The 25,381-nt window shown below is 40.0% G+C and overlaps 1 protein-coding gene across 3 annotated transcripts in view; it reads right to left on the reverse strand.

Annotated features, from left to right (window-relative positions):
- SH3YL1 (SH3 and SYLF domain containing 1) overlaps positions 1 to 25,136 on the reverse strand; it is a 51,292-nt gene extending 26,156 nt beyond the window's left edge. The window contains exons 1-7 of one of the 3 annotated variants that reach the window (XM_061460706.1): positions 25,015 to 25,136; positions 11,603 to 11,713; positions 9,534 to 9,647; positions 8,961 to 9,025; positions 5,538 to 5,650; positions 1,513 to 1,641; positions 237 to 399 (exon numbers count right to left, since the gene is read on the reverse strand). In XM_061460706.1, coding sequence (XP_061316690.1) covers positions 237 to 399; positions 1,513 to 1,641; positions 5,538 to 5,650; positions 8,961 to 9,025; positions 9,534 to 9,647; positions 11,603 to 11,713; position 25,015 — 696 coding nt within the window. In that variant the 5' untranslated portion in view covers positions 25,016 to 25,136. Of the gene's footprint in view, positions 1 to 236; positions 400 to 1,512; positions 1,642 to 5,537; positions 5,651 to 8,960; positions 9,026 to 9,533; positions 9,648 to 11,602; positions 11,714 to 19,299; positions 19,331 to 25,014 lie in introns of those variants that run through there. The other 2 variants (XM_061460707.1, XM_061460705.1) reach the window with 2 other exon arrangements.
- Between the last annotated feature and the right edge of the window lie 245 nt (positions 25,137 to 25,381).

A 25,381-nucleotide genomic window follows, 5' to 3' on the forward strand; every position in this document is an offset into this window, starting at 1 on the left:
ACTGTAAAAACAAGGATGTACTTTATTATCCTGGAGGATGCAAAGCAAAATCAAAAACATTCTTGTCCACAAGAGCCTACCAGGGCAATGCTTGAATGAATGTATTACTCATATGAAGTATCTGCAATGTGCTTAAGCATCCAATAGTGAACAATGGTACATGACCATCAACATTACCACTGACTAGGAACAGCTCAGGAGCAGAGAAAGCCTATGTGAAAGAGAGGTGCACAAACCCTTCTTTGTTCCCTTACAGTTTTCCCTGGATTATTTTTTTGCTCTTCATTTTCATATACTTCAGTGAAGGATGCTAGAGTTTCATAAAGATCTTCTGCTTGTGCAGGAAAAGGCACATCACCAAGCAAGATGGCACTAGCACGAATATCTTGGCCATAAAACCTGATACAGGAGAAAAGATGCCAGGTATTTGATCATCATTACATTGCAATGTCTAGATAAATTAATGTGTGCAAATGTTGCCCCCCTCCCTGTCCCTGCATTTCTCCTACTGATCATACATTGAGAAGCGACAGAATTAATTCAATTATGTAAATCTCGAATGATAAGTAATTGCAGCAAACCTCAATGCCTATCTACCATCTTACTTCTACCTATTCTTTGTGAGTAATATTTTGTTCCTGGTCACACAGTATAAATCAACTAGACCTTCTGAAATCCAATCACATAGCAAACTGAATAGAATCATAGAATAGTCAGGGTTGGAAAGGACCTTAAGATCATCTAGTTCCACCCCCCCCTGCCATGGTCAGGGACACCTCACACTAAACCATGTCACCCAAGGCTCTGCCCAACTTGGCCTTGAACACCACCACGGATGGAGCATTCACAACTTCCTTGGGCAACCCACTCCAGTGCCTCACCAATAAACACCACACCACTTTTCAAAAACACTTTAATAGATTCTTTCCTGAATGGAATTTTTTGAAGATAGCTAAAAGTTACTGACATGCTGTGATTAAAATCAGTCTTAAGTCTTTGCTGATGTTACCAGAATCACAGTTTTCAGAAACACAGAACATAGAAGTGCAAGACACAGAGGTTCTGTGGATTTTAAACTTAACAGGATGCAAAAAGAAAGCACCATTTCATAAGCTGGGCATTTTTCCAATTTCACTGGTGCTCTAAACTAGATATCTTTTTTTTGTTTCAAGTTGCCTAAAAGAATATTATTATGCAGTAAACACCTCAACACCTATCTTCTACAATATGGTGCTGGGTTTAGATGGCGAGGTTTTGGTAAGAGGCAGGGCTGCAAGGGCGGCTACTCTGAGAAGCTGCTAGAAGCACCTAATATATACATAATCTTTGAACATTCAGCATCACCTCAACACCCATTAGAAGATGTCCAAATTGAAGAAACCCTTGTCCCTCAAGAAACTCTAAACTCAGCACAGTATGTTCTTACAACAAAGATTTTTCCAGATTGAATGTGTCCTAGTTAATTTTATCACTATGAATTCACTGAATCTTCTAGATTTAAAGAGAACTTACTTGCGATTTGTTTCTTTCCTTTCTATTAAACAGGTTCCTTCCAGGGATACACCTGCAAACAGACCTCTAGATTTGCAGTATGTATACACAGCCGCAGAACTTCTCAGGGCAACATCCCCTTCTAAGTTTCTAGGAGGAAAAAAAATTTGATTAACATTTTTCAATATGGCTTTTCAACAAGAATAGCAACTGTCTTTTTTTTTTTTAATCCTACAAAACACTGCAAAATTTCACTTCCCTCTGCTCTTATAAACTCTACTGAATACACTTAAGTGGGTCAGACTTGAAATCCCTTTTCAGTTCTTAGTTTAGACAGGACCCAGTACAATGTAATTTAGGTTGGTTCCTCTGAAGCACAGAACAATGCTGTCTCGTGTGAATGTTCCACATTAGACCTCCTCTTGCATTCAGAAGTCTGAAATATTACCCCATGTTTTAATCATGTTTTCAAATTATCTGATTATGTTTGTGGTGACTTGGGACCCTATCCAATACATACAAATCTTCCCTGATTTTATGGTGCCCAAAACAGCACAAAATATACCAAGTCAGACCTTATCAAACCTCAACAGAATTGGAAGATTACAATTTTTGTCCTACACAGGACCACATAATATTCTAGGTTTAAAGATACTTCAGGCAGTCAGCCAGTCCAAAACAGATACAACATCAAACTGAGAGCAGGCAGCTCTGGGCTTTGTTTTGAAGACTTTCAAGGATACAGATTCCACAGACACTCTGAGCAACCTGGATGAGTGCTCAGTTATAATCATAGAATAGTTATGAAAGGACCTTAAGAACATCTAGTTTCAACCCCCCTGCCGTGGGCAGGGACACCTCACACTAAACCATATCACCCAAGCCTCTGTCCAATCCGGTCTTGAACACCGCCAGGGATGGAGCATTCACAGCTTCCCTGGGCAACCCATTCCAGTGCCTCACCACCCTTACAGTAGAGAACTTCTTTCTCATATCCAATCTAAACTTCCCCTATTTAAGTTTGAACCTGTTGCCCCTTGTCCTATCAATACAGTCCCTAATGAAGAGTCACTCCCTAGCATCCCTATAGGCTCCCTTCAGATACTGGAAGGCTGCTAGGAGGTCTCCACTCAAGCTTTCTCTTCTCCAGGATGAACAGACCCAACTTCCTCAGCCTGTCTTCATACAGGAGGTGCTCCAGTCCCCTGATCATCCTCATGGTCCTTCTCTGGACTTGTTCCAACAGTTCCATGTCCTTTTTATGTTGAGGACACCAGAACTGTACACAATACTGCAAGTGAGGTCTCACGAGAGCAGAGTAGAGGGGCAGGATCACCTCCTTCACCCTGTTGGTCATGCTCCTTTTGATGCAGCCCAGGGTAGGATTGGCTTTCTGGGCTGTGAGCTCACACTGAAGCCGCCTCATGTTCATTTTCTCATCGACCAGCACCCCCAAGTCCTGCTCCACAGGGCTGCTCTGAATCTCTTCTCTGCCCAACCTGTAGCTGTGCCTGGGACTGCTCCGACCCAAGTGGAGGACCTTGCACTTGGCATGGTTAAACTTCATGAGGTTGGCATCAGCCCACCTCACAAGAGTGTCAAGGTCCCTCTGGATGGTATTCCTTCCCTCCAGCGTATCAACCGAACCTCACAGCTTGGTGTCATCAGCAAACTTGCTGAGGGCGCACTCAATCCACTGTCTGTGTCACCGACAAAGATGTTAAACAAGACCGGCCCCAACACCGATCCCTGAGGGACGCCACTTGTTACTGGTCTCCAGCCGGACACTGAGCCACTGATGACAACTCTTCGCATGCAGCCATCCAGCCAGTTCTTTATCCGAGTGGTCCACCTATCAAGTTGACGTCTCTCCAATTTAGAGACAAGGATGTTGTGTGGGACAGTGCTGAACGCTTTACACAAGTCCAGGTAGATGACATCAACTGCTCTACCCCTGTCCATCAGTTCTGTAGCCCCATCATAGAAGGCCACCAAATTGGTCAGGCAGGATTTCCCCTTAGTGAAGCCATGCTGGCTGTCACCAAGCACCTTGTTGTTTTTCATGTGCCTTAGCATGCCTTCCAGGAGAATCTGCTCCAAGATTTTGCCAATAATGCAATAATTTTGATCCAATTATTTTTGTCATAATCATGTTTTTTTTTTTCTCATATCCAGTCATAACCTTTCTTGTGTCAATTAATGACTATCATTTCTCACTGCCTTGACATGCACCTCAGTAAAGAATTGGGCTCCGTCTTCTTGGTGATTCCCTTTTGGGGAAGACCTCAAAGTCTTCTCCAGGTTAAATAAACTGAGCAATCCCATCTTCATTATACATGTAATCCATGTCCCTGGCCATCTTGGTAGCCACTCACTGCACAGAATCAAATTTATAAACACCTTTATTGTAATGTAGGGCTGAAACTGGACGAAATATTCTAGACTGTCTATGAAATGCCAAGTAAAGGGGAACAGTTATGTCTCTTATCCACTGGTTAGAGCTTTACACTGTTCAGGATGCTGTTTTCTGTTCTGTACGCTTTCATATTCAACTTACTGTCCACCAAGGTGCTGGTACCTTCCCAATAGGGCAGCTATCCAGCCTGGCAGGCTTGCCTACATGACTGCAGAGGGTTCATCCAACCAAGGGTGCAGAACTTTGCATATGTCCTTGTTTAACTTCAGGAAGTTTCCTGTTGGATATTCCAGGTCTATCACTCAAAATGGTGGTCCTACCCTGAAGTGCACCCCCTGATTTGGTGTCATCCACAAACTTGAAGAGAATGTTTTGCAACTGCTCCTCCAGGTAACTGATAAAATATCAAGCAGGAGTGGTCTCATAAGACTCTTCTGAGGAATTCCACAGAAACCTGGCTTCTGAGTACAACATGAATCATTCACCACTGTTCTTAAGCCTGCTTATCTGGTTTTTCACCTATTTGCTAGTCTGTCCCATCCTGACACCTAGGCCGAAATAGCCCTGCTTGGACATGGAGATGTTGCAGAACGCTATATTGAATGACTTTGAAAGGCAGATGACATTCACTGCTCACCCCTGATCCATAGATCTCTCTCATCTGTGGAACAGGAATCATCTTATCCTTTTATTTTGTCAGAGAACATGGAAAAAAAAAAGGTCAGTAAAAAAAACCCATAATTAAAAAAGGCATAACGAGGCACATGTCCCATGAGAATAGCCTGAGGCAAGTGGGCTAGGTAAGTCTGGAGAAGAGATGACTTAGGGAGAATGTAGCAGCCTTTAAGTATCTGTGAAGAGGCAATCCAGAATATGAAGTCACCAGCAGTATATGGTGGAAGGATAAAAAGGTACGGACATAAATTGAAGCAACAAATGTTCTGACTGGATGTAAGGAAAAAAATTAACCATGAAGACAGCTGAACAGTCAAGCAGGTTGCCCAGAGAGCCTAAGCAGTTTCCACCTTTTGAAGTTTCCAAGATGCAGCTGGAATAAAGGCCTGAGCAACCTGATCTGAAGTCAAAACAGACTCTGCTTTGAGCAGGAGGATGGAGTAGAGTTCTCGTAAGATCCCTTTTCAAGTTAAATTATCCTGTGATTACACCATCTTAACCTTCAAAGTCAGCTGGCTTAACCTGCTTTAAGGTTTAAAAGTAATTATTTGGTATATTTTTATTTACTGTCAGGCAGATCTGTGGTGACAGAAAGCAGAACCTGTAATTAACAAAATGATAGCTCAGGCACAATAATGCCTGTGCTCTTTATTGAGCCTACTCAAGCAGTCTCCTGTAAAAAGAGAATAAATGTCGGAACACTTTCCTTCTACCAATAAGTGCCTTTATCAAAAAAAGAAACCAAACCAACCAAACAAAACCCCCACAAACAAGTGACTTAAAAGGTGTAACACTACAAGAACAGTATGATCCAGTCAACATACAGTACAGGTTGCCCAGGTTGTTTTGTAACATATCAGAAAAAGCCACATTAATGTCTATATATAGATTTAAAAACTATCTTCCTTACTTAACTACCCTATACTCAAATCTATTAGGAAAGTATTTCACTCACCTCCCCAGAGGTCCAATTGCCACAGTAAGATTTCCTCCAAGTGTAAGATTACCTCCTTTGGCAAAAGCTTCTACTGCTCTTTCATGATTCAGTATGATTACTAAGTCTGAAACCTACAAAATATCAAATAAAAGTAGTATGCTTTTTAAGAAGAAAATTAGAACATCATGGGAGGAGTATCTTCAGTTTTGTAGGAAAGCAGGTGGAAGCCGCAAATGAGCTTGTTTAAGCTCAGCTTGTTTAAGCACCAGCTTGTTTAAGGCTTTAATTCAAGCAAGAATCACTCATTCTCTCAGAGAATTACTTCTTTACTTGTAAAGGATTCATTTGAAACAGTTTTCATACTAAAGTTGGTTCTTTTTCTGCAAGGTATTTTTAAACTAAAAATCAAATTTGACTGATTTTTTCCCAAGCATTGATATGGTCAGTATGTGATAAGCAATAGCTGCAACTGAAACCCTGTTTTAATTCAAAATTTCCAAATTAACAAATTTTTATTTTCTACAGCTTTTGCAAGCAGTTATGAAGGCATTTTCAGATGAGAAGTGAGATTAGATTAAGAAAATAATTTTGATCCTTCAATAATGGAATCAATAATAGCAAGACAGATCTTAGTAAACAAAATTACTGTTCAAAGAATAAACAGTAAAAAGGATACAGTTTATCCCATTATTGACTTTATTTTCTTGAGAAAATTAGCTGTTTAATATATATATGTATATATACATATATAAATGTATATTTATTTTTTTAAGATTTGAATACATGAGATGTAGCCAGTTTCTTCAAGAAACCTAACTAAATAACTGAAAAGCTAACGAAGTATTTTTGAAAGGTTCAAATGCAAAATGGAAAAAAAAAAAAAAAGAAAAATCACTATTTCTAGAAGACTTTATTTGCCTGAAGTGTGACAGAAAATTACATCAAAGAACTTCTACTAGTATTTAAGTTTATGCCAATTACCATCAGCACTGTAAAACTATAACTGTCTTTGATTACAGAGCCTTGGGAGACATGGTCTAGGGTGAGGTGTCCTTGCCCACGGCAGGGAGGTTGGAACTAGATGATCTTAAGGTCCTTTCCAACCCTAACTATTCCATGATACTACGATTCTATGATTTAACAAATTTCAATAAAAGTCTCCTACAACTCTTCTCAAACTAGGAAGAGTTTTAAAAGAAAGAAAAAGTCTTTCAAACACAAGCATGATCCTATAAAGATCAATATCTTATCTGAGAGCTCAGTAAACACATTACATGTATTAAAAAATATACCAGCCTGATCAACAAAGTATATTACACTATTGCAGCTTACTGTGTTGGATTATCTTTTCAACAGATACCTTGATTATCCAAGAACTGCTGTGCTTGATCTTTCATCCGATGGACTTGACTGAATGCCAGGTTCAGAAAAATCTTTCGACTTACCCCACATTCCAAACAGTGACAGCAGGGAATACAAGAGGAAATACCAAATTATTTGCAAAACAAAGCTGGCCCAGAAATATCACACAGTGTAAGACAGGCCTTTGTTATTAGCCCCCTGGTAAGCTCCACCCCATCCCAAAGAAAAGATAGCTGACATGAGTACTTTCTGAATCATCCAAGGATGGAAAGAGAATGTCATTCATGATGCTGTTACCTCCTCTAACCCATTAAGAGGCTGAATCCACAACTAAAGCTAAATTAATCTATAGTGAGAAAATTCTCAAGGAAAGCATCTAGATGAGTTTAAAAATTGGTCTTTAATTTGAGGTACCAGGTTGCTTACAGTGACTTCTGAAGTCTGTGATTTCCTTGTTGTTTAAAACCACCCATAATTACCACTACAACTATGCCAACTATAATCTCTCCTACAGGAATAAAATTCAACTTATTTCTACAAGGTTTAAGTTTATATATGACTGATATTGGATGCTGATATTGGACTCTGGGCTACTAAGCCACTTAAGTATTTCTGAATAGCACCTCTTCTCTAGAAGAAATAAATAAGATTGTGTTATTATAATGCCAATAAGGAAGCAGTATTTTGTAAGCTAAAATTTCAAATAAAGGAAAATACTGCTCAGAAAAAACACACCATCTCAGAAGTAGCTTCTGTGTCAAAATTATTTCAGTAAGTATCAGTAATGGTTACATTATCTAAAATATCAGATGGAGATGATTAAAGGAAAAGTTTCATAGATTAATCAAAGCATGTGAAAAATCTGTTTCATTGTCATAAAAGCAAAGCTAACCCCCCCCCCCCAAAAAAAAACAACAATCCCTCCCCCCAACCCCTTAAACCCCTGGATGCTGTGGCTCAAACTCAATGTTTTGTAATGTGTTCAGAACCTGTAGCCATGAACACTGAAGAAAAATCCCTACCAAAAAAAAAAAAAAAAAAAAAAAAAAAAAAAAAAAAAATCAATAATTTCATATTCACAGCATCCTTTAAAAAGTGCATAGCAATAATGGCTGAGATCACACAGCAAACGAGGATACAACAAAATATTGATCCTTCGCTCATTATGTGAGTGATAGCTAACTGGCTGTCAAGAGCTGTTTAGCTGTAAGAGACACACTGGGAACCGGTGTGGACCATGCATGTCAGCTATGCATGGATTCTTCTGAAGAGCAGAACACCCATAGCAACAGATTTTGCTGGCAGCATACTGTTACTTTGATTTTCTGTGGGAATGGCAGAAAAGAAGCTAAACAGAAACAAAAGAGGGCAGAACTGGAGGCTAGGGTGGAAAAGAAGAAGAAAGATGGAAACAAGCACGGGTGAGAGCTGTGAGAAGGAAGAGACAGGAAGCAGAGGCAAAGTGCTGACAGGGCTCAGATCAACAGGATTTTTCTGAACATGCTGAGAATCCCTTACTTGACCATTTCTGCCGGCTGCAAACTAGCTTGTTTTCTGCAGCATTCTTAGACAGGAGAAACAATCAGTTTTGGTATTCCCAAAGTCAGTAATCACAAGTTTGAGTGGGAAATGCATGAAGAACAGTAACATTAGCTAGGCTCCATTTTACTTAGCCTTCAATTCCTTTCACTGTTTCTTGCCAGATGGAGTCCTTGCACTCTTTCATAAAGCATTTGATACTGTATGAAGTCTAGAATACTTTTAATTAATTCCAATTGGATTGTATGTGAATACTGAAAGGAAACTTTCCATAAGGGAAAAATTCAGTCTTTCAGAAGTGAGAAATCAAGTAAATAGCTGTTATGTCACTTGTTTTCATTTAAATCACTTCAAGCAATTAGACTGATAGGATAAAAATCCCTGTTTTGTTTGTCTTATATATATATATATATATGAATTCTGTAACAGCTTTTTAACATAGAAAAATAGATTCTGCTATCTCACTAACATTTAGATCTTTGTCAATATAATTTCTTACAAAAAAAGTTACCAACAAGTATTTCAAATGAAAAATTATACCTCAATTCCAATTTCAAATCCACCACCCAGGCCAGCAATTCCTATTGCAGAAGGAGCAGACCAGGCTGTTAAGCAAAACAAGACAAATTTACAGAATCTTTACCACATGTTACAAGGAATACTAATTTTACTATTACAGTTAAAAACTACTAGCAAATTCTCTCTTTAAAACTATGTTCAAACCCACTATAATAGAATCACATAACTATACTGGTTTGTTCCACATGAATGCATTTAAGAAATACAAACCCTTGTGATCTAACAAACCTTTATTACAAATTATTTATCATAGAGTTGTCCATAATTGGATATAATTCATTCTTCTTATGAGTTTTAATCTATATGCTTTTATATCTCACCCTTTTCTACAAAGATACTGAAAGCATTTACATCTGGTAAAAAATACGTACAATATTTTGAAAATAGCTTTCAAACCAAACATTGTCACCTACTGGCTTGAATCCTCACACAGCTTTTGTTTTATGCTATGAAAAAAAATACTGAAGTTTTTTTTTATTGTTATTATTCTCTTTTAATTCTCCCATGAAGTAGAAAAGGAAAATATCCACTTACTTCCATTAGGAAGACGAGCTAATACAATTCCACTTCCGCCTCGAGCAGTCACCAAAAATCCAGCTTTGATAACAGACAAAACTGCAAGGCCTTTGGCCTTAGCTATTACATGAGCTGAAACAGCAAAATAATTTCTTCAAGATCTTGCAAGAAAACTTGTAAAAGAAGGGGAAAATAAAACTTTAACAATTCTGAAGACAGAAGAGTCAAATAATCAAAGCAAAAGCTTAAAGAAAAATACAGAAAGAGCTGAACTGATGATGCCTTGTGCTGATTTTGGCTGGGATAGAGTTAATTTTCTTTATAGTAGCTAATATGAAACTATGTTTTGGATTTGTGCTGATACACTGTTGGCAATACAGGGATGTTTTAGTTACTGCTGAGCAGAGCTTACACACATTCAAGGCCTTTGCTGCTCCTCACCTCACCCCACCAGCAAGTAGGCTGGAGGTACACACGGAATTGTGAAGGGACACAGCCAGAACAGCTGACCCCAACTGACCCAAAGGATATTCATAGAATTATAGAATAGTTAGGGTTGGAAAGAATCTTAAGATCATCAAGTTCCAACCCCCCTGCCATGGGCAGGGACACCTCACACTAAACCATGTCACCCAAGGCTCTGTCCAATCTGGCCTTGAACACCACCAGGGGTTGAGCATTCACAGCTTCCCTGGGCAAACCATTCCAGTGCCTCACCACCCTCACAGTAAAGAACTTCTTCCTTATATCCAATCTAAACTTCCCCTGTTTAAGTTTTAACCCGTTACCCCTTGTCCTATCACTACAGTCCCTAATGAAGAGTACCTCCCTAGCATCCTTATAGGCCTCCTTCAGATACTGGAAGGCAGCTATGAGGTCTCCACTCAGCCTTCTCCAGGCTGAACATCCCCAACTTTCGCAGCCTATAATTCCAGACCATACAGAGTCATGCTCAACAATAAAAGCTGAGGGAGGAAAAAAAAGGGAGGGACATTTGGAATTACAGCATTTGTCTTCCCAAGCAATTGTTTCATGTAATGGAGCTCTGCTTTCCTGGAGATGGCTGAACACTTGCCTGACAATGGGAAGTGAATGAAGTGAATGAATTCCTTGTTTTGCTTTGCTTGTGTGGGCAGCTTTTGCTTTACCTATAAAACTGTCTTCATCTCAACCCATGAGTTTTCTCACTTTTCCAATTCTCTCCCCCATCCCACTGGGAGGGACTGAGCCAGTGGCTGGCTGGGGCTAAACCCACATCTCCACAGTCAACCACAAAACTTGTCACAGGTCATGGTAGCCGGTGTACTGACCCCTAAACTGTCACAACTGCTTCATCTATCCTGGTTAGCACATCCACAATTAGTTTGCATACTGCCATGAGCACTGTGAGTACCCTTAGCAAGATAGCTGACGTCTATGTCTTCACAGATTTCGGAGGAAAGGAGTCTGAATTTAAATCACAATGATATACAGCAGCCTAATGAGCTTATTATCGTTAGACATATTGTGGCAAATAAAGTGTCATCATCTTGCAAGTCTTGTTACAGACCTTCTGGAACATAATAGTTATTAATTCAAAGCCACAAACAGCAATACCAGATGAAGGAGGACACTAGTAGAAACACAGAATAACAACTGCAGAAATAAAGAGGACAGCAGAAAATAAGAATATCAAAGGAGAAAGATACCCTGATCTCTCTCCTTCAACTTATTTTCACCTTGCTAATTCTAACAAACACAGATATTCTCAAGAACTAGAGCTAGTCTTCCAGGTTCTCCCTTAAAAACACATTCACAGGGCAAGCACGAAAGACAGTTGTCCACCCTAAAGGGAAGCTTTCCTGTTCAGATACCCTGTGGTTGTAAGCATACGAAAGCTCTTCCCCAGCAAGTAGTGTCTGACTAGAATATAGCAAAATGAAACTGTTCAATTCCAAAATGCTTTCATAAGAGATATAGCACCCCAGATCTTCATTCCTCTCTAACTTATGGCCAGTGAAAACAGAAGGAATTGGGAAAAAGAGCATGAGTGCAACACAGGGGAGTGCTGGAGGTTTTAGCGGAATCGGAACATTTTCTTTACTCACGAGGTATGATTTTATCGGGTCCATTTCTAGAAGTTATTTCAGTAAATTCTCGCAATATTTTAGCTGCCTTTTTAGCTTCTGACTTCAAGTTGGAAGGTATAGGGTTATTCACTGTAAAACATGAAAAAAATTATATCTATGGTCAGCTCAGTGTAGCTCATATAAAGGTGTAATTTGTATGAGAAAAGTGATTCTTCACAAATAAAGGGTAAACTAAACAAATGGGAAACAGCAAATACAAGAAATGATTTTCTGCATCAGACCTACATTTTGTCTCTGATGGCTGTAACAGAAGATGCCACTTAGAAAGAACACGCAAGCCCAGTTCTTTTCCACCATCTGCGCTCTTGTAATTCCCCAGAGTCCATGCTGGTAACAGCAAAGGATGTAGGAAATACATCCTGTTTTTCCCATGACTATTGATGTGCTTGTTGCATATGAATTTGTCTAATACCTTTCAAACCTGCTGATACTCTTTCCCCTCCAGAACGCCTGCAGCAGCAGTTCTCTACCTTATACTTGTATAAGTATACTTAAATACTTGATTTAAAATAATCTACTAGTTACAGTGAACGCCTGCTAGTTCAAATCTCACTAATTCTGGTGAACAACTACCTTATTCAACAAATCCACTATCTTCATGCTTTTATAGAAAGCCACAGCTCCACAGCCTTCTCTACTTCTTCAGCCCAGCCTTCATAGTCTCTCCTCAACGTAGTTGCTCCATCACTCTGATCAATCTAACTGCTCTTCTCTGTAACACCACCAACTCTGCTGTCCTTCAAATCAGCCACTGTTGACCAATGACCACCAAAAGGTTATCATCTCTTCAGGGAACTTCTCTTACAGAGCTAAATTTGCAGTATGTTCTCAAAATGAACAAAATTCTGTTTCAGACCTAGACATCTTCTTTAGAAATCTACTTGCTCTTGAAGGGCTTATCAATATTTTCTCTCCAGTGTGACCCAACATAAGCACCTCTGTAGATTTCAGCTCAGGAAAAAGCAGGGATTTGAGATAGACTGTTTGCTTTATAAAGCTAGAGACTACAGCAGCAAATACAAAAGACCTTGAAATTTACCTCCAAAATCCATGAGATTATAAATTCTACAGAAAAGTGTTGAATCCATTTAGATCTACCAGATCACCTGTCATTAATCAAGTAGTGAACAGGATCAATTATGATAAGATAGTAATACTCTGCTATAGTATAAATACCACTTTATGTATGAACAGTAACATTTCACCTGTAGATTGTCAAAAAGAGGCCTTAGTGCAGATAAAAAGATATGAGTTAGTCTTGGTTCTTCTACCTACTGAAACCCATCCAACCTACCACTTAAATTATTCTTCTTGTCCCATCTGGACCTATCAACACCCACAACTTTGAAGTTTACCAGCAAGAAACTGTCCCAGTAATACATTAATTCATTTTCAGACCAAAGATGCATCTAGTCTCATGCCTTGTCCCTAAAAACAGCTATTGACAGTATTTCCATTAAATTCCACTGTTCTTAAACTCACAAAAGCACAGAAAAGACTATGCATAAAGAAACAACGTTCAGTCAAAAGTGGCCTAGTTTTTTTAATTGGTGTTCCCTGAACATTAATTCAGCTCTTCACTCTAGGCAACACCCCCACCCAAAACCATGAAGGTGAGGCCTAAACACATTTTGAGATTAAATCAATGAAGCTTGGAGAGCAGCAATTCAGCTCAGACTAAGTGAAACACTTGGCAAGTCAGCCAAGTTTCTGGCCAGGTTCCATTACCTAGAATAGGAATTACACTTCTATTTTTTAAAATTAGCTATATTCCTCAGTATGTTCTCCAAGCAAGAGGGAAGACTGCCAGAACAAGAAAGGTTTTGACAGCTGAATCTCTGAACTAGCTGCCCCTGCAAAAGCTTGAAGCAACACATTTGGCTTTGGTGAAAATGCAGCAGATATAACATTGGAGAGTGGGAAGTGACAGCAGACATCACAAGGCTGTGCAGAAATATCAGCCTCTGGGAAAGGAAGGAAATAAGTGCGCAGCATGCCACAGGCTCTAAACTGCATTGCAGTAACAGAGAGAAGACATATTAATTCTATCTCCTAATAATCCTTTCTGTTTTCAGGAATTTAAGATTATAGCCTGATCTCCATGTGTGAAAGGACAGGGGAAGACAAAGCATTAATCACTGAAGCCTCTGAGGACCTTCAGAAAAACCTATTAGCATATGCAATTTTCTCTTAGCTGTTACGACACTAGAACTGTAAGTCAGCTTGCAGGAGTTTTGAACATACGTTTCCTCTTTGGTTGTAAGCCTTCTCCAGGCTGGATCCCAGCTACACAGACACAGGAAGGAGAGACGCCAGTGTAGCCCAAACAAAACATGAACAATTGCATTTGATTTTTTGATTAAAAAACTGGGCTGGAGAAAACGTCTCCATTACTTTTACTTTTGACATTGGATTTTCAAGGTCAGAGAGAAAACATTACCAACATGTCATAAGAGAAAAAAATAAGACTTTTACTTTTGCATGGACATACACCAAGGCAGTCAAAAAGCATATTGCAATGCCATTCTTCTCAAGAACATACAAAAGCTACACTTTTAGTATATTATTTAGTATATTATTATTATTATTATTATTATTTAGTGGCCTGCTATGATGGGGCTACGGAACTGATGGACAAGGGTAAAGCAGTAGACATCATCTACCTGGACTTGTGCAAGCATTGAAAATTGTCCTGCATGACATCCTTATCTCTAAATTGGAGAAACATCAGTTTGATAGATGGACAACTCGGTGGATAAAGAACTGGCTGGATGGCTGCACCCAAAGAGTTGTAGTCAGTGGCTCAATGTCCAGATGGAGACCAGTAATGTGTGGTGTCCCTCAGGGATCGGTGTTGGGACCTACACCTGGGTCGGAGCAATCCCAGGCACAGCTACAGGTTGGGCAGAGATTCAGAGCAGGCCTGCAGAGAATGACTTGGGTGTGCTGTCAATGAGAAACTTAACATGAGCCAGCAGTGTGCGCTTGCAGCCCAGAAAGGCAACCGTATCCGGCGCTGCATCAAAAGGAGTATGACCAGCGGGGCAAAGGAGGTGATCCTGCCCCTCTACTCTGCTCTTGCGAGACCTCACCTGCAGTATTGTGTACAGTTCTGGTGTCCTCAACATAAAAAGGACATGGAACTGTTGGAACAAGTCCAGAGGAGGACCATGAGGATGATCAGAGGACTGGAGCACCTCCCATATGAAGATAGGCTGAGAAAGTTGGGGCTGTTCAGCCTGGAGAAGGCTGAGGGGAGACCTCATAGCAGCCTTCCAGTATCTGAAGGGGGGCCTTACAAGGATACTGGGGAGGGACTCTTCATTAGAGACTGTATTGATAGGACAAGGGGTAACGGGTTAAAACTTAAACAGGGGAAGTTTAGATTGGATATAAGGAAGAAGTTCTTTACTGTGAGGGTGGTGAGGCACTGGAATGGTTTGCCCAGGGCAGCTGGGAATGCTCCACCCCTGGCAGTGTTCAAGGCTGGGTTGAACAGAGCCATGGGCAACATCGTTTAGTATGAGGTGTCCCTGCCCATGGCAAGGGGGTTGGAACTAGATGATTTTGAGGTCCTTTCAACCCCAACAATTCTACGATTGTTATAACGCATAATATTGTAACACACAGTGCATGTCCACTTGCATAGTCAGATGCACACTTTTGTATGTATGTTTTCACTTAAGGTATTTTAGACGTATAGATGTCTTGAATACACATTTTATGGTACTTAATGTAATTAAGTACATTTCATAGTACTTAATTATTTTTACAGTTCGGTAAGGTTAACGTGGAAGATATGCTTTACTTTTACTGTTGTAGAATGGACAGCTACATGCCTGACAATGCACGATTCCTAGCAGAGTTATTAAGACAATGAAAATAAGACATGTATACACTGGAGATAAAAAAAAACAACAACAACAAACCCCAAAACATGGCTAAGATAAAAACATTCTGCGGAGCAAAAGCAAGCACTATCCAGCTTTTAAATTATGGAGAAGCTTTGTGCTATTCTCACTCTCCTCTTCCTTATCTTCACATGCATTCCTTCTTCTCCTTTGCTTCGCTTTGCCCAACCTCAGAACTTGGAGGAATATCTCAAATTAATTTTTGTTACTACTAAAAAAAGGAAGAAAAAGCTCGTATTTCAAAAGGATTAGAAGAGAAACCCCTTAGCTAAGTCTATGAAGAAAACATGAGATGTTTTCAGACCTAAAAGTCTGAAAGAATAAGAAAAAATATTTAGAATTGCTTCACAAAGATTTGATGCTTACCAGAAAACAGTGGCCGCATGTTTATGTGCATGCAGGCCTTACTATTTAATTGAAGACCATTCAAAGTTGAACTTCATGAGCCATCAAAAGTAATATTGTTACCATCTCACCGTTTCTTCAATTCTCAACATAGAAGTGGTTTCAAAACCAGGTTTTGGTCACACCTTGGGGCAGGAGGGAGGATGTAACAAACAACCTTCTCAGTATATTTTCAAAGTTTCACAAGATACCTAGGACAACTCCATGATTTTCCTACCTGGCTTATTGCTTATCCTGATGTTGCTGTTTAGGAAGAATTTTTTTACTATGAGGATGGTGTTTTTACAAACAAGTTGCACAGCAAGGTGGTAGATGCCCCATCCCTGGAAACATTCAAGTCTGGGTTGGATGGGGCTCTGAGCAACCTGACCTAGTTGAAGATGTCTATTGTCTATTATCCCCTGCTTCTTCCCTTCCTGCCACAGACTGAAGCAATGCAGGATTATTTTTCTGGACTAAAACAGCAAGCAGATTTGACAACAACATTCAGCCAGTTACTTTGCATGGAGCCAGATCTATGCACTTTCACAAGTGGTCTAAGAAACAGGTGATCATCCTAAAGCACAGAGGCAGGGGAGAGGGAAGGAGAAAAGGAGGAGGCTGAATGCCTGCCAATGGAAGAGCTCAAAGCTACACCTCGTAGAGAAGGATTGCAAGAAAGATGACTTATGCCCCAATGTTAATTTAGACCACAGAATGTATAAAAAATAAAGCGACTTTAATTGGTAAGCAAGCATGGCACAGAAAGGTTTCAACAACAATTGACAGGATCAGTAAGCCAACTGATTAAACACTTTCATTGCTGAAAACCAATAGTTACTCCAAGTGGCTACCATATGATTATTTTCATAGTGGCTCGTTTTGAGTTCCTCTATTTATTTCCATAATGTTATACAGATACTAAGGAACTGGCAGGATGCCTACAGGAGGTCCTGAGGAACTGATAAATTGTCTAAAAACCCCCACAACCAACAAGCCAACACCCTGACCTTAATTAACAATATGATGTTTGATAAAGCCTGGCTGGACTCCCATTTTTGCTACAAATGTTAAAGCCACAGCAAAAGAAAACTAATATTTTTATCACTGAAAAAAGGGGGAGGCTTGGCTCTCCCTCTTGGACTATGCCATACTCAGTATTTTGTTGACAGAATTAAACATTAATTAAGGACACAAACAACAATTAACACTTAAAATGCAAAGGTTAATGCTTAGCTATAAAGCATGGATGAGGCCTCACATATTATTAAATTTTAGATCAGTTTCATAAAACCTTGTTCAAAACGAAAGAATAGCTTTTTCAGTAAAAAGAAAAAGTGGAAAATCACACAAATATGTCAAAGGCTTCAAAACTACTTATTTAGTTAAAAAAAAAAAAAAGTGTGTGGTGGTTTGCACTCTGAAATTGTGCCGTCTCTCCCAAAATACAATAGAAATAAAGTTCCTAAAGATTATAGTGAAGGTTAGGAACAGAATCTCATTTGTACTTATTTTAATCACTGTATAAACAGACAACACTTTAAGTGGGATTTCTGTGACACGAAAAATGGATTAAGCTTCCGTTCACCTATTAAATTGTCCTCCTCTCCTCAAGTTTACCTTAAAATTTAAACCATGAAAATCTTTTCTTAAAAACTGATTTAATATTGCAAGTCTATTCGAGAGATATTATAGAAATACCTGCTTTTTAGTAAAAATACTGTATGAAATATTTAGACATAAGCATTAGTTCCATGTTTAATTTACCCTTCAATAACTTATGGAATAATCATGTAGTATTGTCTTCACTATCAGCTTTTAAATATGCATATATAATTGTCTGTTTCGTATGCAAGTAATGCTCAGGGAAGAGGTAACCAGGAGCAATACGACAATAACATCTATCAGGAGGATATACTGACTGATGGATTTGGAATGCCATGACCAGTCAGTGTTCAGCTGGGAGCAAGCTTCATTTGCACTCCTGCTTGCTGTTGAAAGGAGAAGAGATTGAGCATATGTGAGTCAGCAACACAAACCCCATGGGGGAATATCACACCAAAATTGATTAACTGCTTAATTTGTAAGCTGATGAGGCAAGTGCGTCAGCATCTAATTTACATTCTGACTAACAGTAATAATGTGTTGGCTGAACATTTGGTGAAATTATCTGAGCAAGGTGTAATAAAGAATAAATAAAGCCTTTTTACTTTAAAACTATAACTTATTCTGATATAATCAAAATTCTGCTGAATATAAACAGATGAAATAAAGCATGGTGGTGTTATGAGAATCTGAACATCAAAAATACAGTTTCAAAGAAGACTGATGATAAAGTGGAGACAACACCTCACATGCAGATTCCCTATGTTGCTCATCTATATATGAGCTTTAAAGTATTTGGTGGGTGGGTCATGGTTTTGTTTTGGTTTTTTTTAGCTACAAAATAAGGTGGTATTTGCTGTAAGCCTCAGACAGTAATTCAGTCTTCACTTTCACTTCCCTAAAAAGTTTAGTAAAAGCACAATAATACATTAAAGCATAGCTGGCTTGCTAACACCCATGGTTACAGTAGCAACACCAATGCTAAAAAGCTTGCATGAACAGAGACAATTCAAATCTATAATTAAGAGCATTCATAAACATGAGAACTAGCATAGCCAAGAAAGGTTACAGGACATCTAATGGGAAAGAAGAACCTGAAAAGCAAGACAGTGCAGTGATAGAAAAGAGCCTAAACAAGAGATTTCAATTCAGCATTACAATTAAAGAGATTAATGCAATTTTGGTTTCACAAATATATAACATTGTGGTAGCCAGCTCCAGCCTTGGGATTCACCTGGTACTTGGAATTCCTAGAAGAGCGTGCAAGATATGAATCATAAGCATTTTGCCTAACCCAAGAAAAGTGAGGCAAAATAGAGGAGTGGATAACAAGGAGCAGACTACGTTAAACATGTCTCCATCAGTCTCCCTCCATTTACTACTTCCAACCCTTGAAGCCAGTGGTAGGCAGCAAAGAAGCAAGGTCAATGAAATGGCAAGAAAAGTCTGTGGAGTCCAAGGAAATAGTGGCAGAACTTGAAAAGAAATTTGGGGGAAAAGGATGGAATAAAATGAAAACAATAACCACTCCCTTTAGCAGAAACCCAGCAGACTTCTGTTGTCAGAGCTTGAGCATCTTTCTCCTGGTTTTGGAGCCAACAGCAAAAAGCAGATACTTCTTCCCCAAGACTCCAAGGAGCATGAAAGAGGAAAGCCTCAGAACGCACACTTTGATCATCCTGCTGGAAAACACTAATTGTATGGCAAAAAGTAGTCTAGGAAAGCAGTAGCAGAGAATGAGAAAGTAATAATTACTGACACAAAAGTTCATGCCAATTGTTTATGTTGTACAATTCTGCCATAGGCACCTGGAGAACAGCAAGTGAGGCAGAAGACAACAGAAAATGCATCAGTGTAAGGCAATGGAAGCAAAGTTGAAAAGGCAAAAACAGGGTCTCTCCATACAAGGAAGCCTTACGCTAATGTCATGTATTTCTACCATGTTCCTCTCCTCACTTAGATGCCTGAAATTTTACCAGTTTTCAGGCAGTACTTTCTTCAACAGGCTTGCAGTACGTAGTCAGTGCTGTGTCAAGAGACAGAGTTATGGCAGGGTAAAAGTACTACAGCAGGAGCTACACGGCCTTGCAGAGTGACAGCTGAGCTGCACTTGCTTCATAGCCCTAGAAGTGTTTGCATTGTTGATTACTGTAACTGCTTTTACCCCCTTTCCCCACCCTGGATAACAAGAAGTTTATTGGATGGTATGACATAAAGCTGGTGCTGGTAGGAAGGTGGTGGGGGAGGGAGGGAGAACAGATTTGAAAATTCTGCAGAACCTGCAGCCTTCAGCATACAGAAAAACAAGGAGTTGGAAGCATTTTAAGGCTACATAAGACAGATGGAAATATAAGAAATCATATTTTTATTCCCAAACACTACATTGGAAGGAAGTGAAGTGGTACTTAGACCCGAAAATTAACACCACCCCACCCCAATCCATGTTAAATCTAGCCTGTTTTTTCTTGGTGTACCTGCAATAACCTACTAAAGTTAGCCATTGATGATATCCTGCACACAGGAAAAACCTCATGAGCAAAATAAAGTTGCAACTAAATTCAGCCTTCAAGAACTCAAATATTAAAAAGCAATGTCACACACCAAAAGTCAGCACCTTCTATAAAAGGAAAAAAGACTGACATTTATATTTCTTAAAATCAGCATCTCACAGACATTTCTATCACTACATAAAGCTATTTACAGTATTTTGAAGATTTATTCTTTTATTGGATCGGGGAGAGGGCTATAAAAAGAAATCATTCTTGAATTTATGAAGCTTATATTTCCAAAGTTACCTCTGTGTATATACTTATGTATTTACAGTAATTGGGGGGGGGGGGGGGGAATGACAAATACCATTTTAAAGATTAGTACTTTTGAAAACTTATATGGAATCTTGCATTGCATCTGTGTGCTTAATCCATGACAGCTAAGAATTCAGAAAATAACAAGAAACCTAGACATTTATATTTGGATTTTGGTACGCAAATACACAGTATGAAGTCAAACCAAAATCTACTACAATCACAAGTCTTTATTCAAAAAGGAACTACTTGAAACACAGAAGCCTTTCCACTGATAGAAATGAAGCAATGGAGATAAAAAGCACATTTATTCATTTGCTCTCATCTCTGCAAGCCTGTAGGTTTGTTTGATTTTTCTGTTTGGGTTAAAGTTTTGTTAGGTTTTTTTGTTGGTTGGTTTTGGTGCTTTTTGGCAGTATGTTACCCTGAATTATGGAAATCAAAATACCTCTGAAGATAATTTGAAGGAAGCTAGTATTATTGGAAGCTTCTAAATGTAGTAACTCTGAACCTGGAGATGGAAAGTGCCTCACCCCCAGCCCACACCTGTACTACTTTTACTATTAGCTGGTATTCTGAGGCAAGTTGCTCTTTGATGCTTTTAGAAGCACGTAACTTTGTGCTTTCTGCTATGAATTTTTTAATGGAGAAAACTTCTCCTTCCTGGTCAAGTCTTTAGGCTGCTGTCCTCTCAGCACAGGGGTTTTGTAAACTCAAGCTTACAGACATACAAACTGAGATATTAGTCAATGACATATCTGAAAGCAAAGAAGATTTTTTTTAAATACAGTAATTACATAAAATAATACATCCAAAAATAAACTTAGCCTCTGCATGGGCTATCTGAATAAATTAAATTGTATGAAATGTGATAAAAGTATTTAAGCGTGTTAGCTATATTAGTGTGAATATTGTCATGTATAGTGTCCAAAAGCATACAAGATTTTTGGTCAGCTGCCGGTGTAGACAAGCTGCCGTTTTGCATTCTGCTACCAATTATATAAGTACTTCTACACCATGGTAGCTTATTATTTTTCATGTAGAATACCCATTTTTTAATGCTAAAGAAACCCTACAACAGGCAAAAGCTCCCATGCCCACAGTTTCTTTGTGTGCATATTCTTAATTACTTTTTTCAATTAAGAGGAAAGGACTTATCCAAACACAAAGTGTAAACATAAACACAAAACTTAACGGGGTATCGATCCTGAATCATGGAATGTTTGGAGCTTGAAGGGACCTTAAAGATCATGTAGCTGCAACCCCCCTACCACCCGCAGGGACACCTTCCACAAGACCTGGTTGCTCCAAGCCCCATACAACCTGGCCTTGAACACTGCCAGGGATGGGGCAGTCACAACTTCTTTGGGCAACCTGTGCCAGTACCTCACCACTCTCACAGGAAAGAATTTTTGGCTAATATCTAATCTAAATCTACCGAATTTGGAATTGAAAAAGTAACTCCAGATCAAAAACTTGTAACATACAAATCCACCCACATCATCAAAAGCATTTGATGAATTGGGTTCCTAGCTGTTACTTAAGTCATCTTGGAGGAAATTCTACAGATGGTGAATTTCCTCTGATCTCCTAGAAGGATGAACTTTCTTATGAGAGCTAAGTTAGATGAGAGTTAAATGATACTGGCATAGCTGAACAATGCACTTTGAAGAAAAACGCATTCCCTTTGTATATGCAAGATGTTACAACTAGGTAATGGCTCCTAATTTTTAAGGCACTGTGGCATATGAAGACAGTCGCTAACTGCAGGAGGTACAGCTGAATCAGAGGATTTGCTCCAAAAAACACACCAGACATCTGTTCAACTCTATGGGAGGCAGAGCAGCGAACACCTGTAGCTAAAAGTCTTCAAAAATCTTTGTAACTTAGCAATTACAAGAGTCCAACTAAATTGTAGCCTCTGCACTAGGAAAGAGGATAAACACAAGGGTCATGAAGAAGAAATCACTGAGTTTGTGCAAAGATAGTCAGAAAACAGCATTTTCAAGAATAGAGCCAGTGGTATGCTCTACAACAAGCACCAAAGGCAGTTACCCTGGGGGTTGTCTGAGACTAACAAGTGAACTCTTCCAATAGTTTGCACTACAAGAATTGCAAGCTTTTGTTCAAAACATGCCACACCTATCCACCCGGCCACCCAGGCCCTGGGAAACTGTCTACGTGAAACCCTTTTAGCAAGTCTTCCACATACACTTGTAATATGTTTGATGTGTGAACAGTTGGTACCAAAGGGGTTGGGTGCTGCCCACCAAGCAAGATACGCAGCATAGCCAAAGCTAAGTCAAAGCTAGGAATTCAGTTCTGCCTGTCTCTCCTTGTGTCAATACAAGAGTTGGCATGATATAGGAAATTTATATATGGGATTAAGGGAGAAACACCAAAGGGAATCCCAATTTATGCTTGCTAACTTCATTTTAATCATGAAGAATAAACTTCAGGGTGATCCAAGCCTGTAAACAAGTACATTAACCTCTGTGGAAGAAGCTCCAAAACAAAGTCTTGTTTTTCAGAAAAAAAAAAAAACTTAAAAAAACATCGTTTATATCCTCACCAGGGATAGAAGCATAGAGAGCACAAACATGTAACTTATGACAACCCCAATGTGTACTATGTGATAGTCCTGTCTGTTAAAATAATAACCTACATGAAAAAAAAATTAGCTACACTAAGAAAATACAGACTCCAGTTATTTACTGCATAAAACATTCAACACTTCTACCAGTAAAACCATCACTATCATCCTGACCTTCTCATGCCCCCACTTCATAGATGTCCCGATTCTCTATGTGCATGCATCAAATCTAAGAAATTACCAATTCCCACAATGAATTAATTTCTACAATTAATCAGACAGGAAATTTCTTCTAAATAAAAGGAATAAACATTAAAGAAAAATAAGTGCTTGATATTTGTTATTCAAGGGTTTGAAAAACCCTCATTCTACCTAAGCTTTTAGATTGTCTTGCTCACAATAGCACTCCTCTCCCACAAAGTCATACTGTTCTTCATAGTAGCCTTGCGTTACAGGCTTGTTTATAACAATGTAATGGATGTCTAAAAAAAACCCAACAGAAATACAGAGAGAAACATCAGAAATATGAATTCTTAGTGGTGAGAAACCATGATATAAGACAAAGAACAACAGTGAATTCTGTTACAGTTCATTCCAAAGGTATGAATTTGATGTTAATTGAAGAAGGTACAGACTGTGACTCTCTTCCCCTGCTGAGGGCTGAGAATGCAGGAGAATGCTTAAGATAACAATCCTCCCCAGGACTGCAAAAAATGAAATACTTCATCTCAAAGTTAGAGCTAGGCATACACCTACATATTACATACACACACAGATACTGGGGTTTAGAAAACCTCCAGAATGGTCTTTCAAAGCATCTGCTTCTATATATAGCTTCAATCTCCCCTGACCCACACATGCATAGGAAGTTGGTAGCGAATCTGCTTCCTCTATTGACACCTCAAGGCACTCCACCTGATAGAAAGCAGGGGTAAAGGCAATCTACGCTGCTCTGGTTGTGTAACATGGCAGAGCTACGTGTGAGAATTACACAACTGACTCACCTCACCCTGCCCTCCTTTGCTGAGGCCACATCTGACAACTGAGCAGTGCCACAGCCCCCTTTGGGGTCCACCACCTCACAATCCTCACACCAGCAAGCAGGCCTGTGAGACAGCAGAATGCTGCAGTGCACAGGGAGGGGAGCGATGGATAGAGAATCAATGTTTCTGATTACCAGTAATTGCACTTCCAAGTAAAATAAGTATTTAAAAAATGCAGTTGTACAACTGCATTTACAAACAAACACAAAAGTGACATATGCAGGTCAGCATATGAAGTTCTATAAAAGGAAATGTGCTATCTGTTCCACTCAACTGAAAATATGTTATATAAGCTTTTCAGGTTATAAGGTTACTTAATCATTGCTTTCATGTGTAAGCCAAAGATTTGGCACAATTTTCAGAACCTGGTATTTTTGTTTAACCTCCAAAGAGCTTCATTTTGACTGAAAACCAAGGTAAACAAGCCATAAAAGCAGCAGAGGAATCCAGCCCTGGCCACACCTTACCATTGCAAAGCCAGCGTTGCAGAATGCAGTCAGGTACATGGATAACCCTACAGGAGAAGCCACGCACAAAAAAAAAAAAAAACAACGCTCAACCTTTTCTGGAAAACAAAGCATTTGTGCGTTCTTAACTTCACCAGCAGCTTGGTGAGGTCGACACCGGATTTGGCACCTCTGAAATTTCTTCTTGGAAGATGCACTACATGCCACAACGTTGGGAGAGATGGCAAATTAATGAGAAAATTACTTGTTGCTCGCCTGTTTGCTTGATCTGTGGCAAGAGCCTGACCGGGGGCAGCCACCCAAGCTGCCCGCCAGGGGCTGACTGGCCCTGTAGCCTATTGTCACCCCTTCTGGGTGCCTCTCGCAGCTATAGGGGAGGCGAGGGGCTTCCCCCCAGTACACCAAGCCTGGTCCGCCGGACCAACTGATCCGGCTACCCGGGAGGAGAGCGAGGGAGCCGCCGCCTCAGCGGGGGAAGCCCGAGCAACAGCCGAGGAGGGCGGAAGCCCCCCCCCCACGGTTCCCCCGCTGAGGAGCCCACCTGCCCCCACAACGATACTCACTCCTGCCTGGGCCAAAGCGCCCCCACTTCCCTTCACCTCGCTCCTCCTCAGCGCCGCGGCACTGGACTGCGCAAGGGCGGCCCCACAAAGCCGCGCACCTGCCGCAGGTGAGGCGGGCGGGGCCGGGCGGAGCCGGACAGGGCCGAGCCGTCCACAAACCGCCTGCCCGCCCGCGGCTCCGTTCCGTCCCGTCCTGTTCCGTCCCCGTCCCGGTCCTGGTCTCTCCCCTGCATGCGCGAGTGCTCCGTATAGTGCCACAGTTTACCCCTTTTAATTTTGACTCAAATCAGGCAAAAAACGTAGATGGCTGTAACGTCCGGTGCCGTAAAGTGTGGCGCAGGCTGCACGACAGTCGGGAAGGTTTTCT

The sequence above is a fragment of the Pezoporus flaviventris genome, unplaced genomic scaffold, assembly GCF_033815535.1.
Source record: "Pezoporus flaviventris isolate CSIRO_AGI_PZ_B2104156 unplaced genomic scaffold, CSIRO_AGI_Pfla_v1 ptg000031l, whole genome shotgun sequence".
Classification (NCBI taxonomy): Eukaryota; Metazoa; Chordata; class Aves; order Psittaciformes; family Psittacidae; genus Pezoporus; species Pezoporus flaviventris.